Below are 20,714 nucleotides of genomic sequence, written 5' to 3'. Positions count from 1 at the left end.
TCAGCAGCTGTAATTAGGTACGAATATCAATATTAATAGGTAATACAATACGATTATCTACATCAAGTACACGAAATGAATTAGGACTTATTTCGTTAATGGGACTTATATAGGAATCAAATTCTGTTAAGGAGAAGTCGGAATATTCATAGCTTCAGTACCATTGATGTCCAATTGTTTTTAAACTGATCGCTGGTTGATGAATTTCATCCAGTAGGTATAGGAATCGCAAGGACGGAAGGGCGATGAAGATTAGTGTGACAGCGGGTAAGATTGTTCAAATGGTTTCTAGGGATTGTCCTTCTAATGAGTTACGGTTAATGTATGTGTTTGGTAAGAGGGAGGCTAGTACTGGTCGAGCTCTTGTAAAGGCTTCTCATATAATAATTACAAGTACTAGGACGGCGACAAAAGAGAGGAATGAACCAATGCTTGATACCATAATTCATGTAGTATAGGCGTCCGGGTAGTCTGAGTATCGACGTGGTATTCCTCTTAGACCTAAGAAATGCTGAGGAAAGAATGTGATATTTACTCCTATAAATATTACTAGGAATATAATTTTCAGTCATGTTGAATTTATTGTTGTTCCTCTAAATAAAGAGTATCAATGAATAAGTCCTGCTATAATGGCGAATACAGCGCCTATAGATAATACATAATAGAAATGTGCTACTACGTAATAAGTGTCATGTAGAAAAACATCTAAAGATGAATTTGCTAATACAACTCCTGTGAGACCTCCTACAGTACATAAGAAAATGAAGCCTGAAGTTCATAAGATTGAGGGTGAATAAATTATTTGTGCTCCATGAATTGTGGCAATTCATCTGAATACTTTAATTCCTGTTGGAACAGCAATGATTATTGTGGCTGCAGTGAAGTAAGCACGAGTATCAACCTCTATGCCGACAGTAAATATACGGTGGGCTCAGACAATAAATCCTAGGAATCCAATTGCTAGTATTGCATAAATTATTCCTAAAACACCAAAAGTTTCCTTTTTACCACTTTCTTGGGTTATAATATGTGAAATTATACCAAATCCTGGGAGAATTAAAATGTAAACTTCTGGGTGACCAAAGAATCAAAATAAATGTTGATATAAAATAGGGTCTCGTCCTCCTGAATGGTCGAAGAAGGAGAAATTAAGATTTCTAACAGTTAAATTATTGTAATAGCTCCTGCTAGTACAGGAAGAGATAGAAGAAGCAATACGGCGGTGATTACTACAGATCAAACATATAGTGGCATTCGTTCTAAAGTTATTCCGGGAGTTCGTATATTAATTACAGTTGGAATAAAATTTACTGCTCCAAGAATTGAGGACACTAAGTGTAGAGAGAAAATAGAAAGATCAACAGAGGCCCCGGCGTGAGCAATGGCTCTGGAAAGAGGAGAATATACAGATCATCCAGTTCCTGCACCACTTTCTACAATTCTTCCAGTTAATAGTAGAGTTAGTGAGGTATGTAGTAATCAAAATCTTATGTTATTTAGACGGGGAAATGCTATATCAGGCGCAACTAGAATTAGGGGTACTAATCAATTACAAAATCCTCCAATTATGATTGGCATAACTATGAAGAAAATTGTAATTAAAGCGTGAGCAGTAACAATTACGTTGTAAATTTGATCATCACCACTTAAACCGCCAGGTCCAGCAAGTTCTGCTCGAATAAGAAGGCTTAATGATGTACCAACTATTCCTGCTCAAGCCCCAAAGATTAAATATATTGTACCAATGTCTTTATGATTCGTAGAAAATATTCATCGTTGCAAGTAAAGTAAATAGGGTGGCCGAAGTACTAGGTGATAGATTGTAAATCTATTTATGTTGTAGTAAACCTCCTATTAGGTTTCATAGTCAATACTTATGATGTCGGACTGCAATTCCGGAGTACTAGTTAATATACTAAGACCTAAAAGGTTGCCTTTTATTTATAGCTTTGAAGCCCATTAGTTTTTTAAACTTAAAGTCTTTTATTTAAAGAATGTTGACAGTTAAGATTAAGATAATGATACCTCTTAACGAAATAATAAAGAATATTGATCTAATTGAAGTTTTTTGATTTTTTATTAAGTATGTTCACGTTTGGTTGTGTCACAGACTATTAAAGGGAGAAATTATTACATAAGAAATTACTAAGGAATGGGAATATTCTTTTTTTGTATTTCGAGTAAAATTATTCTGTAAAGAATGAAAATAAATGAATTGATGTGGGGGCCGCAAACCACTACAGACTGCTGGCAAGTTACAGTAATGAATTGTGAATAATCTGTGTTCACAGAGTTCGCGTTTAAATATTGTGATTGTAGAGAGTTACGATGAAAGAAAATCACAGACTTTGCGTTTAAAATTGTGATTGTAACGTGGATGTGTAGTATTTTTTACTTTGATTTATTTTAAGTATATACGTGGTAGACTTCGTAGATTTGCCGTGGTTTACACAAATTTGTAATGCAACTCCTTTGGGTGTGTGGTGGTTTACGCAAATTGGAATGCAATGCGACCCCTATGGATTTGCGATAGTTAACGCAAATTGCAAATGCAAAGCAACACCTTTGGATTTGCGATGGTTTACGCAAGTTTACAATGCAATGAAACCAATATGGATTTGCGATGGTTTACCCAAATTACAATGCAATGCAACCCCTTTGGAATTGCGGAGGTTTACGAAAGTTCATAATGCAATGAAACCTCTATGGATTTGCGTTGAACTATTTATTCTTTCGCTTCAATAGAAGCTCATTCTTTTTTTGTATTCTAATATTTTTAATGGTTTGCTTGTTAAGTAAGCTCAGAACCGCTACGCCGCGATTATTTTATACTTTCGTATTATTATTAACAATATTCCTTGTTAAAAATGCATGTTCGAACAATATGGGAGCGGTCTAAAGAAATGCGTGCCACCACAAACATCAATAAATGAACGTAATATTTTTAAAAGAAATGCAGTCCATTTTAAATTATTTTAGTGAGCAAGATTTGTTAAGTATAGATTACACACAGACAAGTTAGGGGATATTCTTATGTACTTTCAATACAATTAGGCAAATCAAATGCTTAGTCTGAGAATAAATAAAATATTGTGGGGACGCATACTACTATAATCTGTGATATTAAAAAAACTTTATGGAATGAGGACACTGCAATGCATTTTGTTTATGAACCACCTGCCTCACATGTTAGAGTGTTCTGAGTACTTTTGCAATTGACCGTTAGGGGCAGCACTTAGTAGAGGGTTGTATGAAAACATGTGTGAGCTTGTCGGGAATTATGATGCAATGCTATATATAAGCACGTTATCCGGTTTTGAGATCATTTAGTTGTACGACTTCAGACGTAACGTACTAAATACTAGTGTTTTTCTTCCTTGACTTTAAAATAGATATCAATCGTACTAGTGAATCTTAACCTTAGAATTTATTAAAAGTCAAAATTTATTATACCTATTTTACAGTTTGCTATTTTTTGGCCGACAAAATAAAAACCTGCATTAGCAGAAGAAAACTAGCGAGGTGTGCCCACCATATTCTCTATTTAAAGACTCATTTTTTGAAGAAAAACTTAGGATCAAAAAGATGTGTATTTTATTTTTTTTACTTATACATCATTAATCAATTAATGTTAAAGAACTGAGAGAGAGAGAGAGAGAGAGAGAGACTTTGTTTGTGGATATTTTAAAAAATATAGTTTAGAAATAAAAATATACAAAGTATTCTGATTGTTTTGCATATCATTATAATCTTACTATAGCTTAAAATTATTGATTAGTTTCTTTGTAACAAATTAATATTCGATGAGTCTCTCTTTGCATATCAATATAATTCAGCGGAAGATTTAAAATCATTGACTCGCCATTTTCTTCTTTATGATACTGATATACTAAAGTGAACTTAGTAACTCAAAATAGCTTTCTCGTTTTATTTTTTCAGATGGATTTCTTTTGCACAAGTGGAGAGCTATATATGGTTGATGAAATCTACCTGCAGGAAGTGTTGCGCGGTCTCAACGATTATCCCCGGGTCTTTAGCACGTGGAAGGCAATCATGGAATTGCAGAGGCTAGGACATCGTGGGTCGGAGAGATGCGACGACGTATTGCGCGCCCTTCGTGCCTTTAAAGGTAATGATATTTTATTATTACAGCACTGCGTAAGCAGTGCTGATATCTTAGAGTAGTTTGTTTACGGATTCTTCCGTAGTAAAGAATCTTATGATTTCGCTCAAGACAGATTTATGTATTTGATGACATGCGGAAGAGGACAGATAGATAGAATAAAAGATGCTGAGCTATCCAACTTTTTGATTTGGCTCACGGTTTGTTTCGAATGAATGCTGAACTCCATTTCAAACACCCATAACCGCGACCCCTCAAGAAAGTCATAACTTGAGTGATAATAATAATTTACATTTATTAAGAAATGAAGACTTAGTATTTTTAGATGTGGTAGTCTAAATTCCGTTCAAGAAGAAGAAGAAATGAGGAGATTGGCTGAAAATACGAACAATGCTGTGGTTATATCCACGCAAGACGTTCAGGGACAAAGTCATGTATACAAGTCCCAGGCTAAACTTTGTGTACAGGATGGTCGTGGTTATTTACTCCTCAGGCCATTTACTCCACAGCTCACTTACTCTTGAGCCCATTTACTCCTCAGCCTGGCCCTCATACGCCTCTGATCTAATATTGATTGAATATGGGAGCAATAACGATGATAGTACAAATAGTACTAAACGTAGTTTTAATAGTCGTAAAACAAGTGGTAATAATAGTAATAATAATGACGGGGAAAATCAGAGCAATAGTAATTTCGAAGTTCTAAGAGACATCAGAAAAAGGTTTCGTACGTTTAATCTTACGGGCCATGAAATCGTGGTTAGACCTGTTAATAATGAAAGACCTATTGATAATCCAGAATCCTATATTGAAAGTTTATATAATTTTGCGTTAAAATAAGTTTTAAATTCAAGTGAGGATTTCCTTCTGGGGCAAGAAGTACTTTTTTAGTTCCACTTGGCCGAGAATATGCATGGGAAATGAAGACCTACTAAAAGGAGTGCCTTTGAAAAATATTCCAAATATCAGGATTATTTGGTAAAGAGTTTAATACGCATTAAAACCAAAATATATATTGTCTTCCCATGGCAATTGCGTGGTGGATTACCAAACACATTGCATGTAGCCAAAGTTGGTACAACTTCAGAACACGTGACTATAATACATGTGTTCTTAAAGCAGAAATTGTCTGCGAGAAGGCAGGAGTTAGCGTTAAGGCCAAAGCAGGTTGTGATTTTAAAGACCTTGATATGTTCCAGGCATATTTGAATTGAGAATATCGAATCGTGGTTTATGAGGAAATTGAAAAAAATAGCCGGGAATATATAGTACGTTACCCATGAGAGTATGCAGAAAATAAGATTTTTATTAACTATAAGAAAGACGACACTGTAGGTCATTTGGAACTCATTCGCAATATTAAAATATTTCTTGGGAGAGAGAAGTATTGCTATAATTGTTTGCAAGCGTATTTTGGTTTACCATATAAACATAAGTGTGAAACTCAGTGTTCTCTTTGCGAATGAAACCACGTGCGAGTTTATAACAGCAATAAATTAAATGCATGCAATAGAGAGTTTGCTGAGGGTGTTTCTTTGGAGAATCATGTGAAGCGTAATAAAGCGGGTAGGTCTGTTGGTGATAATGATAATGTCTGCACTAATTGTGGTGTCATCTTTGATACCAGTCGTCGAAAATCAGATCATGTATGTGGTGAACATTTCTATTCAACATGTAAACATGTAGATACCACCCATACCGTTTTTGTGCAACATCAAAAGCCTGTACATACTAATAGGCTGTGTACATGTACATCGTTTATGATACAGAAACGATTTTAAGGGCACTAAATTCTCGCGCTGGAATGGAAGATGAAGTAATGCTGGTATGCTACAATTGCATGAGTAAAGGCATCGATGAGTCTTGTAAGACATATGTTGATAATAATGGAAATCGTTTGTTTTTTAAGACAATCACGGACTTTATTAATCACGTACTAGTAGACCGACCTGACTTTAAACTTATAGTTTGTGTGGTGCACAATGGTAGTCGTTATGATGGTCTTTTCTGCCTTAGAAATCTAATAGAAGAGCAGCATATTTTTTTAATGTGCTCATTCAGGGTCAGAATTTTTTTATTATTAACATTGGAAATCGTATTTTTTAAAGATTCTTTTTTTGTTCATTTGATGCAAATTATCAAAGCTCCTCAAAACTTTAGCCTTGCGCGGTAATTTACGAAAGGGAGACTTTCCATAGTTATTTAATACCGAGGATACTCAAAATTATGTTGGTCGCTATCCCCACTTGAATTCTGTGACCCTGAAGGACGAAGAGAAAGAAGAAAAAGAAGAACTAATTGCCTGGCACCAAGAACGTGCGCTAAGTGGCGAGGAGTTTAACCTCTAAAAGGAATTCTTTCTTATTGCGAAAATGTTAGAATTCTAGCAGAAGCGATCATCAAATTTAGTTACATTATTGAAGAGAAAACGAATGGTTTGCAATTTATCATCACGTCAACCACCATTGCAAGTCTTGCGATGCGTACATATCGTTCTTTCTACTTACCTGAGAATACTGTCCCAGTAATTAACGCGTTGGGTTTCATTCATAAGACAAAGTTTAGTACAAAAGCTATTCAATGGCTTATGTACATGGAAGAACAAATAGGGATAGAAATCCAGCATGCTAGGAGAGGTGGGGAAAGTATATTGATAGGTACGAAGTCGATGAATGGCACGAAGGACTTAACGCTGCCTTTGACTTCATGAGCTCCTAATGACTTCCATGTAAAAAATGCTATCTCTATAACCGTGACGCTCTTTTGCATGTTGCTCAAGACTCGTACAATACGATGGAAAGAAATATGAACAAAGAATGCTCCGCCGGAAATCTGGGAATGTTCTTGGGATGAGAAGGTAAAGACGAATAAGGACGTACAAAGGATTATTGAAGAACGTTGCAATAACCTGCCCGAGTTCTCTTATTCCCAAGAACTGTTACAATGGCGAACGCACTGAAGTGTTCAAATCTTACGTCAATTGTACGGGTAATGAGCAAATTGCGTATGTCCATATTACGTCCATATAACCTTATGTAATGTCACGTAAACCTATGCCAGTTAAATCTCCTAAGATACATGCGGGGCCGGACTTTCCAGATACGGAAAGTATTCATGGTGTAATAAAATCTACTACCTTGCCTTAAATACTTATATTTTCCGATTATCCCGTACGTTGCGGGAGGTCGATTAATTTTCGTTTTCTGCCGTACATGTATGGAAGAGGTAAACACTAACGATTGTACTCGTAGTGACGATGAGTGTGCTCTTTGAGGGACATTTTGTACTCCAGAGATACACATTGCTCTACAAAAAGGATACAAAATACTCGATATACATGAAACATGGGAATTTTCAACTCACGGGTCAAGTTCGAAGAGGGGAATTCAGGTCGTTTGTTCGGAATTTATGTGAATTCCTTCCTTCAGATGAAGCAAGAAGCCTCTGGGTTTCCTGCTTATTGTAAAACTGAAGAAGACAAAGAAAAATATATCGAGGATTATTATGCCTATGAAGGTATACAGTAAAATTATGATAACATCATAACGAACCCGGGTTTGAGGCAATTTGCAAACCTTTACCTCAACTCATTATGTGCCAAATGGGGACAGCGCACTGATATGTCACATAGTGTAATCGCTAGTGACGAAATCATGTTTCTTAGGTATTAAACAACGGCACGGTATGAAATTAAAAGTGTAGTCCCAATTAATGATGATCATTTAATTATCACTTACAGAGACATTGAAACTGAAAATGCTCCGCTTCAGTTTTCTAATATTATACTGGTCGTCTTTATTACAAACTTTACAAACTACCGACGACTGTAGGGCCAGACAGAGCCATCTACTGTGACAACGACAGTATTATGTACATACAGAAAAAAGTTGAGGAACCTTTGTTACCACTTGGAAACTATTTAGGTGATCTAACCGATGAAATTCCAGAAGGTTGGAATTTTACAGCCTTCTATGGTTTAGGCGACACAAATTATGCTTATAGGCTAATTAATGCCAAAGGGGTGTTCGGCACATACTCAAGATTAAAGAGTAACACTAAACAATAGGACCTCACAGAAAATTAACTTTGAGGGTTTCTATAAATCAGTGTCTAAACAATTAGAGTCTACAGTAATAGAAAATCCAAATAGTATAGTGCGTAAGCCAGGGTTCCGTATCTTTAGTTGTACAGAGACAAAGACGCACAGTGAGGTCAACAAAAAACGTAAACATGTTGACGATAATGACATGACTGACGATACAACCATACGAAAACGTGCAAATGCAACTTATAGGCCCACGAACGAGTAAATGTGACTTGTATGAATGTCTCTTTCCCTTTTTTTGTTTGTTCGTGTTATTTATAACACTCGTTAAAATTGGAAAGCCTTAATTTTTATTCCTAATTTATTTTTATTGGGTCGTGCATACTCATCATATTTATTTTATCGTTTCGTTAAGCTTGTCATTTTAAGCTTTAATTTTTATTGTTAATTTATTTTTAATGAATTGTATGCCTCCTAAGAACACTTATAATGTGAAGGTTTTAAAAATCGTTGTTAAAATTGTGTGAGTGAGTGTATATAAAGCAAAAACTCTATTGTATGTATTCTCTTGAGTACAACATGTTAAAGTTTCAACATCCAACTACTATTTTAAATGCAAGCCCATCAAGGGCAGGGAAAACATGGTTTCTAATCGATTACTTAATGAACGTGATCAAGTATTTAGTATATAATTTAATGATATTGTCTGGCGTTATGGTGCAGTAATACCAAACTTGGACGCACATGAAAAAATACGTTCTGTAGAGGGTATACCTTACATGAATAATTTTGAAATTAAAGAAAATTCATTATTAATACTTGATGGTTTAATGTCAGAAACTAATGATGATGATCCTAATTTATTTACAAAACATGCACATCATAAAAAGTTGACTGTAATATTTATTATTAAAAATTTATTTCCAAAAGGAAAAATGCACGTGATATTAGTTTAAATGCACATTATATTATAGTACTTAAAATCAGCGTGATAAATTACAAATACAATATTTAGCAAGGCAAAATTTTATGCCTCGATAAAGTAAGGAAATCGTGAATGTATTCGAGGAGGTAACACGTGAGAGTCACACTTATTTGTTATTTGATTTACCCCAAAAAACAAACAATGCATTGCGAATACGTACAAATATTTTTCCTAATGAAATCATACATGTATACGGTAACATAAAAGACATGCATACAGAAATTTTTATTTAGTGGGCATCTAGATGTTGAAGGTGAAACAACACTACAACACGCTCCGTGCTCTGTGCAAATTAAAGGATACAAAACGTAAACAAATTTTACAAAATGTTTCATGGGATTTAATAAGAACAATTTCTCAAGTAGCTAAAAACAAAATAAAAGGAAACATCCCTTTAAATAGGCGCCAGAAGCAACGATTACTTAGACATAAAAAGATCTTGCGCGCTTTATCTCAGCAACGTACAGCATTAAGAAAAAAGAAGTTGTTACTACAAAAATGTGGTGCTTCTGCTATAAATTTTGAAACCACTTCAATCAGCTGTAGGCAGTAGTATTTTTAGTCGATAATCATTTAAGAATTAAGTAAAATGATTTTAGTTCTTGAAAATGCAGTACATAAAATTCGATCCTATCTTAAATATATTGATTCACATCAATCAGCTTTAGATGAAGAAATGAATAATGTTTTAAAACGCCATGACCTTAGTGTACAACATAAATGGAAGTTATAGCAGCAAGCTTTGCGTTGGTATTTACAATATACATCTATCTTCTTCACATAAGAGTATTATATTACCTGTTATTCAGGATGAAGAAAAAGGAAAATCACCTGCTTTGCAACATGATAACAATACTTCTATTATACCATTTGTATCGTACATTTTACAATCAGTACCGAAAACACTACGTAGCAAAACAGATTTATTATTAAAGCAGTTGACAAATTGTGATAAAACTAAGTGAGATAAGTCTGGTATAGTACGTGTCCAAAAAAATACCTGGTTCAAATATTATAGATTCAGTAAATGTTTTTCGTACAAGAAAGTATTCAAAAATCCCTATAATAATTCATTAATTTAAAAATTTATCTTAGTGTTCCTAAAGAATTTATTAGCACACCAGCATCAAAACTGAATATTAGTAGTTATAGTACTAGTAAAAGACAACGTATTCGTAAAATAAGAAAATCATCCAGTCCTAAAGCACTATCTAATTTATTTAAACATTGGATAGAGTATGATATGTAAAATGACAAAATTATCAAAAATATATTATGATTATTCAAATCCTCATTCTTTTTCGAGTATACAACGTAAAACAAAATTATCTAAAAAGAAAATTAAAAATTGGATAGCTTCTCAAGGTGCATATATATTACATGCAGCAGCTCGTAAAATTTTTCAACGAAAAAATTATAATGTTAGTGCACCAAATGAAACATTACAAACGGATTTGGCAGATATGCAAAATATTGCAAAGTATAATAATAATTATAAATATATATTATGTTGTATTGATATTTTTACGTTATGGATATTGATTAACTAACTAACTAATTAACTCTATGGCCTATGGAACCCGGAGGTTCAGTGCCGCGTTCACAAAAGCTCTTCACTGACTTCTATCCTTAGCCAATTGCATCCAGTTTCCACTTTGTATTCCTATCTCTGCGAGATCCATCTTAATATTGTCCCCCCATCTGCGCCTAGGTCTTCCTAATGGTCGTTTTCCTATGGGTCTACCAGTCAAGACTTTGAAAGCGTTTCTACTTTCTTCCATTCTAGCTACATGACCTGCCCACCTAAGCCTCCTAGACTTGACGACCCTAACAATGTTGGGTAAACCGTATAAACTATGTAGTTCCTCGTTATGAAGTTTCCGCCATTCCCCATTCTCGTTCCTCTTGGGTCCGAATATTCGTCTCAGGATCCTGTTCTCAAATACTTTCAGTCTATGTTCTTCCCTCAGAGTAAGCGACCATGTTTCACAACCATACAGAACAACAGGCATGATTATCGTTTTATATATTTTAAGCTTCAAATTCCTCGACAGAATTCGCGACGACAAGAGATTTTGAACCGAATAGTAACACGAATTCCCTGCTTTTAGTCGACATTTAATTTCTTCGTGAATATGATTTTCGTCTGTTAATATTGATCCTAAATATTTGAAAGTATCCACTTTATCAAAAGCATTATTTAATATTTTAACGCCTCCACAATTTGCCGTATTACGGTCCCGACGCACTTCCATGTATTTAGTTTTCTCTGCATTTACTTCTAAACCCATGTCCCTGCAAGCGTTTAATAAGATCTCTGCATTTATTTCTACTGTTCTCCTATCCTCCCCTATTAAATTTACATCATCAGCATATGCCATAACCTGGTGAATGCCGTTCAACTCTAGGCCCTGGTTGCTATCTTTGATTTTCCTTATGGCGTATTCCAGCACAAAGTTAAATAATAATGGCGACAACGCATCTCCTTGTTTCAGGCCATTTTCGACGTGGAAGCTCGTGGACAAAAATTTTCCTACCCGGACTTTACTTTGGGATTCACTTAAACATATCTTAATTAATGTAATTAGTTTTCTCGGTATTCCAAGTTCTGTAAGAACGTTGTATAATGTTTCTCTCCTAACCGAGTCGTAAGCCTCTCTAAAATCAATAAATAGTTGATGTACCGGGGTATTGTATTCCCACTTCTTTTCGAGTATTTGGCGAATGGTAAATATTTGGTCGATAGTTGATCGATTTCGTCTAAATCCGCACTGATAATCTCCAATAATTTCATCTGCGTATGGGGTCAATCTTGCTAACAGAATATTTGAAAGTATTTTATAGGATGTTGACAGAAGAGAAATGCCTCGATAATTATTACAGTCAGTTTTGTCGCCTTTCTTGTGAATTGGAACAATGATTGATTCTTTACACTCTTGTGGCAATTTTTCCTTGTTCCAGATAAGGAGAATGAGTTTGTGTATCTTGTCCCACAAGTTTTCGCCTCCAGCTAAAATTAACTCAGCCGGAATTTCATCTACACCCGGAGATTTATGTTTCTTCAATTTCTTTATAGCGGCTTCCACTTCTATTCGATTGGGTTCTGGAATATACGGTTCTGCGGTGTGTATCTCCTTTTCTCCACGCACATTAGTTTTTGGCTGCGTGTTCAGCAAATTGTCAAAGAAATCTTTCCATCTATTTAAGAGGCTATCCGTATCGGTGAGAACTGTTCCGTCAGATTTCTTTAATATATAAGCACGAGGTTGATTGCCTTTCTTAAATTCGCTGATCCCCTTATACATGTCCCGAATATTTTTATTTTTACTATTATCTTCAAGTTCCTTAATTTTAGCTTTCAAAAAATTCCGTTTCTTTGTTCTAAAAGTTTTGGAAGTTTCCCGCCTGATATCTCCGAAATTTTGTGTAGTTGTTTCATTCGGATTTTGTAGCCACCGTAATTTTGCCTGTTTTCTCTTCTCTGCTAGTTTAATGCATTCTTGGTCGAACCATGGTTTGTTCCTACGTATTTCCGCGTGTCCCAATTTTTCTATTGCTGAACTTTTAATGCTATCTCTAATTTCAATCCAAGTATCCTCAACACTAGTGCACTCCGAGTCTTCTAAAACCGCGAATCTATTCGAAACTTCAATCTGGTATTCCTCTTTTACCTGGCTCTCTTCTAATTTCTTTAAATTAAATCTCTCCGTTTTCGGACATTGAATATTACCTTTATTCAACGATAATCTCTCCCGTATTATCGCTACTACCAGGTAGTGATCAGTGTCACAATCAGCCCCTCTAAACGACCGGACGTCAATTATGCTAGATTGCCTTCTTCTATCTACTAAAACGTGATCAATTTGATTATGTGTTTTTCCGTCTGGTGATGTCCAAATGTATTTATGAACGTCGCGATGTGGGAATTTTGTACTCTTCACGATTAGATTTTTGGATGTTGCAAAGTTCACGAGTCTAACACCGTTGTCATTACTTTCCTTATGCAAACTTTCGTTCCCTATAATCGGTTTGAAAATATCCTCTCGTCCTACCTTCGCATTGAATTGCTGGTAATATTCGTTTGTGAACGAAAAACCCTGTTCCTAACTGATGATTTTTATTTCCTTCCCCGTAAAAGAACGTAAAATTTCCGGAATTCTCAGATCCATTTCCTTCCCACCTAACTTCCTGAACTCCTACTAAGTCCATCCTGTATTTCTCTAACTCACTCGTTACAGATTTTAACGCGCCTGCCCTATAAAGACTTCTAATATTCCATGTTCCAAATCTCATGTCCATTTTCTTTTGCTGATGTCGTGCCAAGTTATCAGTCCTTGTCCGAGGCTTTTGTGAATGTTTCTGAACAAGTACCTTTTTTTACAGGATGAGGGTGTTAGCCTTACCCAAACCCCCAAGCTGGAGGACCACTCCTAGTCGTCTGTCCGCGACTGCTTATTCAGTATATTCGCAGCTAACCTCTATATCTAGAGGCCTTCTCCTCGATCCGCAACCTGAGGACGCGCCATGCCGTGGTGACAGGAACCACCTTTTAAAAACAAAGAAAGGTCCTCAAATGGCAAAAGCTATAAAAAAAGTTTTTTAAAAATTGAAATTACCAGTGTTTATTCTGCGAACCGATTTAGGTACGGAATTTTATAATCGTCACGTAAAACATATGTTTAAAGAATATGAAATTAATCATTATAGTGTTCATTCAGAAATTAAATGTGCTTTAGCAGAACGTTTTATAAGAACATTAAAAGAAAAAATGTATATTTACTTTACTGCAAAAAATACTTATCGTTATATTAATGTCTTAGATTAAATTGTTAATAATTATAACCATTCATATGATTCAAGTATTAAAATGGCGCCTGCGGAAGTAAATGATTCCAATATGAATGAAGTGTGGGAAACATTATACGGAAATACAGTAAATAAAATGAACACAAGTTGTAAATTTAGGCCGGGTGCTTCTTTTCGTGTTAGGAAGTATAAACATATATTGGAAAAAGGATATTTACCTAAATGGTCACAAGAAATATTTATTGTAGATAAATTTATTAAATCTAATCCTGTGACTTATAAATTAAAAGATTGAAATGGAGAAGAAAGGAATATTGGTCCGATATTTCGAAAAGTTAGTGTATATAATGTACAACACGGCCATTTAAAATCTTTTTGTTTCATACACCGCATTATATTAAAGTTGGAAAGAAATATTTTGATACGATAGAAGTAAACTTAAAAGATGAACACGGTTTAAAATTACCATTTTGTTTCGGGACTTCAAACTTGATACTTCCCTTTAAACGAAAATGATTTATGAAAGTATTGATCATTGTTTTTTACACTACACTAGTTTCAAACGCTAGTACAAATGTATATCCTACAAATAGTCCAAAACATTTTATTAATCAGTTAAAAATAATATACGATTATCAAAATGCAATTGGTACGTAGGATTGAGTGAAGTTCATATTCTATTAACATGTCATAACGTTACTGATGGCAAAAATGCAGACTATGAAAAGTTAAGTTGTTGTTGGATATTATGCATCCATTCATCATCTCATAGATGAATTAAGTACATTATCAAGATTTATACGATTTAGCTTTTCAAATATTTTAGGTGCTCAATGCGATGAATGTGTAGAATATGTTACATTGTCACCTACGTTACCTGTAAAATTAGGTTTCTCTGAAAAATCATAACTTGTAAAAGGACGTCGTGGATTCAAACAACCATTCGTAGATATTGGATATCCACGTCAAATTTTTATTTATACTGACATTATACATTATCAATTATTTGGTGACACAAAAGCGCCATTATTGCGTAAAGCAAAACTATTTCTAGCGTTAAATATGGAAAAGTTCAAACAATTACATTTGAAGATATTCATTATGTGCCACTTTCAAAATTTTGTTTTAACACAATTGAAATACTATTAAAAGACCATGCAGGGCGGCATTTGCCATTCCGATCTGGGACACTGAACGTAACACTTCGTTTTAAACGCTCTCCTGCATCTGTTAAATAATAATAATAAAGATGAGATCTAGACGTATTACTTTACATCGTGGACGTGGAATACCATATTTTTCAGTACCTGTATATCAAAGGGGACTTGGTATAGGTAGTTTTTTTAAAGGGTTATTTCGTTTTGCTTTACCATTTCGTAAACAAAGTGCAAAAACTGTAAAACCAAGGTATTGCCGTTTTGGACAATATAGGTGCAAAGGGGACATGGTATAGGTAATTTCTTTAAAGGGTTATTTTGTTTTGTTTTACCATTTCTTAAACAAGGTGTAAAAACTGTAAAACCAAGGTATTACCGTTTTAGACAATATAGGTGCAGTGTTCATGAAGCATTACTATTAAGTGAATATGAAAAGTGTATGATTATGTACTACATGTGAATAACAATGATAATTACGTACCTACTATAATTAAGAAAAATAAACATCATGTATAGTGACGAATTGTTAAAAGTGTTATTGATTGATAAAGTGACTGGTGCAAGCGTTAGTGGAATTTATCCTATTGACAAACTTCCTGTAATGGTAGAACCACCTACAGCACTTGTAATTAACCTTGATACATCCGATTCAAGTGGTTCCCACTTGGTCGCATTGCATAATAATGAGAAAAAAGATTTCTTCTACTTTAAGTCTTGCTATTGACATTCCCAAGGAAATAATTTTTTTAACAACAATACTAAACTATATTTTTCAAAAAGTGAACAATATCGGGACGATGGTTCTGTGTTATATATATTTTGTTTCATTTTTTTGCATCATATTATGCGCACTCAATCATTTGAAAAATGTTTAAAATTGTTTAACTACAAAAATTTGAATAAGAATGCTGATACTGTTTATAACAATGTAAACAAAATTTTAAAAAGAAAACACAAATATTTATTATTTTTTATTATCGCATATAATTTTTTATTATTATTTTTACAATAATTTTTAAAACTATATTCCTGCATTTAATTTATAATTCCTCATTACAATCATGATAACGCATTAGCTAATGGTGTTGATCTTTCATATTTCCACCAGTTATTCAATTGTTGTGTGTTAAGATCTGCACATCCTGATTTCTTTGGAACCTTTATGTGAAAAGAACAATATTCATAAAATGTATTTCCACACAATTCACTTAATGCTGGACAATGTTTTGTTTCTAAATCAATAACATTATCTATTGCAACTGTTCTCTTAATACAAAGAGATTTTTCTAAACCTTTATAATAAAAGGTTGAATTCTTTGAACATAATTCATATACAAGGTTGCGTATGAATGATACAGTATATCCAGTTTTACTATCCCAGTTGGAACCATGTAAATTTAATGTTAAACAATCAGTGTGTTTCTGACAACCTAATGACAATAAACTATATTCTATTCGTGATTTTACCAAGCAATGGAGATATACTCTATCACCACATGCGCTTAGACAAAACTCACGAAAAATACATTCGTTATCAGACATTTTAAAACCTTGAATATCAATAATATATTGACTTACGCATGGTGAAATTTCATTTGTGCGCTGAATGAATAATGGTATAATTTGACCAAGAAATTCTGTATTTTTAAAAGATCACAAGTTTTACGCATATACCATATAAATGAGATTTCACCATGTTCCAGTTCGTACACTTCAAAAAGTTCACCAAGAGTTTTATCTACAGATAAATACTTCGCTGCAAATGATTCAGTATTATGAATACGACTACAATCGTGAAGAATATTTAATGTGCATTCCATACATTCAATTTGATTATTCTGACGTAAGTATACTTTTATTGTTTTTAATACACAATTCACATTAATATTTACAGCATTATATAATACACATGAAACACTAGCACTATTCGGATATATTTTTTACTGCAATGTCCGATTTCCATCTGTATTTTCTCAATAGAACCTCTAGTAAATCCGGGTGATAGTCATTTAACAATTGCAAATATGTTTCATAAAATTTTTCTCTTGTTAATATTCCAATCATGTGCGTGTTAGCATACAGGTAAAATACATCTTCCGAAACACCAGGGCTTGCTATAACATTCCAGGCACGGATTTCCAATCATTTTGGGGTACATTCATATAGTCATGAGCATAAACATAATACGATCCTTCTCTACATCCATTGCATATTAATGTGTCGTTGAATTCCCATTTCTCAATAGCCTTCTCTATACATTCTCGGTCCACATTTTGGCTATTACAAGAACCGTCTAATCTCCAAAATGTTGATGATAAAGTGAGTGATGATACTGGGGTTTCTGAAACTGATAGCTCTGGTGAAACTATTGCGTCAATATCAAATTCTTCATATGAAGATGATTCATATAATTCTATTTCAGCATCAGATGACGATGCTTCAATACTTTTATCCCAGTGATCCTTGTTCTCATACGACGGCGAGATGTATCTTTATATATTTTATCTCTTGTGACCTGTATTTAAAGTATTTTCATACCCATCACGTGTTACATCATGTAAAATGAACAGATTTCTCTAAAGGTCACATGTTGTTTAGTCATGTATCAACGGTAACGATTACTTTTCGCGTTGACAACATATTTATCTAATGGTCCTAAGGTCGTTTCTCCCGGGTTCCAAAAGCGCGCGAAAACTTCAGTTCATGTCTTAAGTTCATCAGCGAAAGATGTAGTAGAACCATGCTTCGCCTTTAGTACGCTCACCGAGTATGCCCGAGTATACGAATGAATGAAAAAGTCCCGAATGAATAAAGTTATGTCACTCCCATTTTTAACAAGGATTATTCCTTAACTTCTCACACACTGTTCGTATGGTCCCTGCAGCGTTCGCAAGATCGATTCCATGATTTGCCATTCAATAGTTGCATCATTTCAATATGGGATTATTGTAGTGATTCAGGGGCTATATTTTAACAAGGAGCATTTTAACTTCTCATACATTGTTCGTATCTCCATAGGTGGAGTTGCATTTATATTATTATTATTTCACATAAATATTATTTCATTTTTAATTCATTGGTGAGGAGGGATGGTCATTTTTCTATACCTCATCGCTGGTAAGCAGTAAAACGTCATGGCTTATTTTAACAAGGAGCTTTTAAATGTCTCGGGATATAATTCCTCTGTATAGCTCTGGGCAGGGGCCATTAAAACAAGTATGGAAGGGTCATGGCTTATTTTAACAAGTAGTATTATTTATAATAATACGAAAGAATAAACGTAAGGAGGGAATAAAATTACTTATTACGAGCAATTACATAAGCTCCATTCTTCAAGGACCACAAAGGTCATTCAACTACCTCCAGCAAACAACCTTCTCCTATCCTAACAGAATTTTATCATCCTCTTGCATTAGCTTCCTGGTTGTGAAACACTACATATCCACCTTATCCATATTCTAACATTTGATGTCTCTTATCTTATCAGAGCGCGGCAACTCTTTTCCGTGTAGAAGTATCAATCATAACTACTATTCTCACGGCATTGCAAAGACTCTATATTTCTATTTTACATTTAAAATTGCAACCGGGTCTTTCTGGCTGCCGTATACGGTTGTCCGATCATCATCCTTGTTCTTCGAGCGCACAGTCATTCGAAGAACTGAAAACGTACTCTGTACGGAAAACGTTTATGGTTGTGAACCCGGAAAGCCTGGTACTTCTGTTTGTCAAGGTCAAAAAGTGAGAGAAACAAGGACGTGTAGAATGTAAAGAGGGTTCAACAGTGACTGATACTTGTAGAAACATTTTCATTTGTAGTTCGTGCACATTCCGCCAGTAGCGTTACAGTGGCACAAGGAATATTGTAACTGTACACCGCTTGTAGATCTATTGGCGTAAGTGACGACCGAAACTATGTCGTCAGCTTTGACTGCGATAAGGCCATGCTGTGCTGCTTTTGCTTTTCTTTTTTGTCCTTTGTCATTTCTGAGACGCCAAACATGTTTTTTTTGCTTGTAGTACGCGCTGAACGGTTTCCTGCGGAGCGAAGAATTTTAGTAGTTGACTTCATATTTTGGTTTACGATGGAAATATAAGTACTTTGAATTATAATACGGTTTTAAATTAATTAACTGTTGAAAAAATACGAAAATAAAGCTGTACTTGTTAATGTATATTAGTCGAGGACGTAGCTTCTGACAGGTTTTCTCGTGCTAGGATTTCATTACACTAGAGGTGAAAAGCATTCGTTTATTTAGACAGCCCCCCCAACCTTTTTATATCATATCGGAAATGGTCTCAATCGTTTGTACAGAAATGTGCAGGCGAAATTTCCGTTTCTACAAATTAGGAGCGTCGGCAGAACGAAAACAAGGTGGGGTGCTGTCTAATTGTTAGCCCCCACCATCTTCAATTCAATTCCAAATTGACGCAATTGTTTGTACATCGTCTGTACAGAAATGTAAGGGCGAAATTTTCGTTTGTGAACAATTAGGGGCGCAGCCAGAACGAAAACAGAGTGGGGGCTGTCTAAGTGGTAGCCACGCATGTAAAATTCAATCACAAATTCACGCCATCGTTTTTACATTGTACAGAAATGTGCATTAAAGATTTTCGTTCGTACACGATTAGGTGCGCCACCAGAACGAAAACAAAGTGGGAGAGCTGTCTAAACGGTAGCTTCCACTTATCCAATTCAAATCACAAATTATCGCAATCGTTTGTACATCGTTTGTACAGAAATGTGCAGGCGAAATTTTCATATGTACACAATTAAGGACGCCACTCTAACGAAAACAAAGTGAGGGGCCGTCTAAGTGGGAGCCCCTACCATGTCCAGTTTAATTACAAATTGACGCAATCATTTTTACATAATTTGTACAGAAATGTACAGGCGAAATTTTTGTTTGTCCTCAATTTGGGTCGCCGCCAGAAAAAAAAAACAAAGTGAGGGAGCTGTCTAAATTGTAGCCAACCACCATGTCCAATTCAAACACAAGTTCTCGTAATCGTTTGTAGTTTGTTTGTACAGAAATCTGCAGGCGAAATTTTCGTTTGTGCACAATTAGGGTGCTGCCAGAACAAAAACAAAGTGGGGGGCTGGCTGAATGGTAGCCTCTCCACCATGTCCAATTCAATCACAAATTGTCGCAATTCTTTTTACATCGTTTTTACAGAAATGTGAAGGCAAAATTTTTCGTTTGTACACAATTAGGGGAGCTGCTAGAAGGAAAACAAAGTGGGGGAGCTGTCTAAATTGTAGCCCCCACCATGTCCAATTTAATCACAAGTCCAATCGTTTGTACAGAAATGTGCAGGCGAAATTTTCGTTTGTACACAATTCGGGGAGCGCCAAAACAGTATCAAAGTATAGGCTGCCTAATTGGTAGCACCTCCCCTCCACCGATTCAAGAGGATATTGTCTCAATCGTTTGTACATCGTTTGTACAGTAATGGGCAGGCGAAAATTTTGTTTCTACACTGTAAGGTGCGTCGACAGAACGAAATAAAAGGGGAGCTGTCTAAGTGCTAGCCCCACCATGTTCGATTGAACGACAAATTATCGCGATCATTTATATATCGTTTGTGCAGAAATGT

The 20,714-nt window shown here is 34.9% G+C and overlaps 1 protein-coding gene across 1 annotated transcript in view; it reads left to right on the top strand.

Moving 5' to 3' along the window:
* Positions 1 to 1,381: 1,381 nt before the first annotated feature.
* The window catches only part of LOC145682855 (uncharacterized), a 75,695-nt gene continuing 56,362 nt past the window's right edge, over positions 1,382 to 20,714 (top strand). Inside the window, exon 1 of the mRNA XM_081754219.1 lies at positions 1,382 to 1,468. Within this exon, the coding sequence (XP_081610345.1) occupies positions 1,382 to 1,468 (87 nt within the window). The remainder of the gene's footprint in view (positions 1,469 to 20,714) is intronic.

Source organism: Thermobia domestica, chromosome 4, assembly GCF_964235325.1.
Source record: "Thermobia domestica chromosome 4, izTheDome1.hap1.1, whole genome shotgun sequence".
NCBI classification, from domain to species: Eukaryota; Metazoa; Arthropoda; class Insecta; order Zygentoma; family Lepismatidae; genus Thermobia; species Thermobia domestica.
This window is presented reverse-complemented; position numbering and strand designations above follow the sequence as displayed.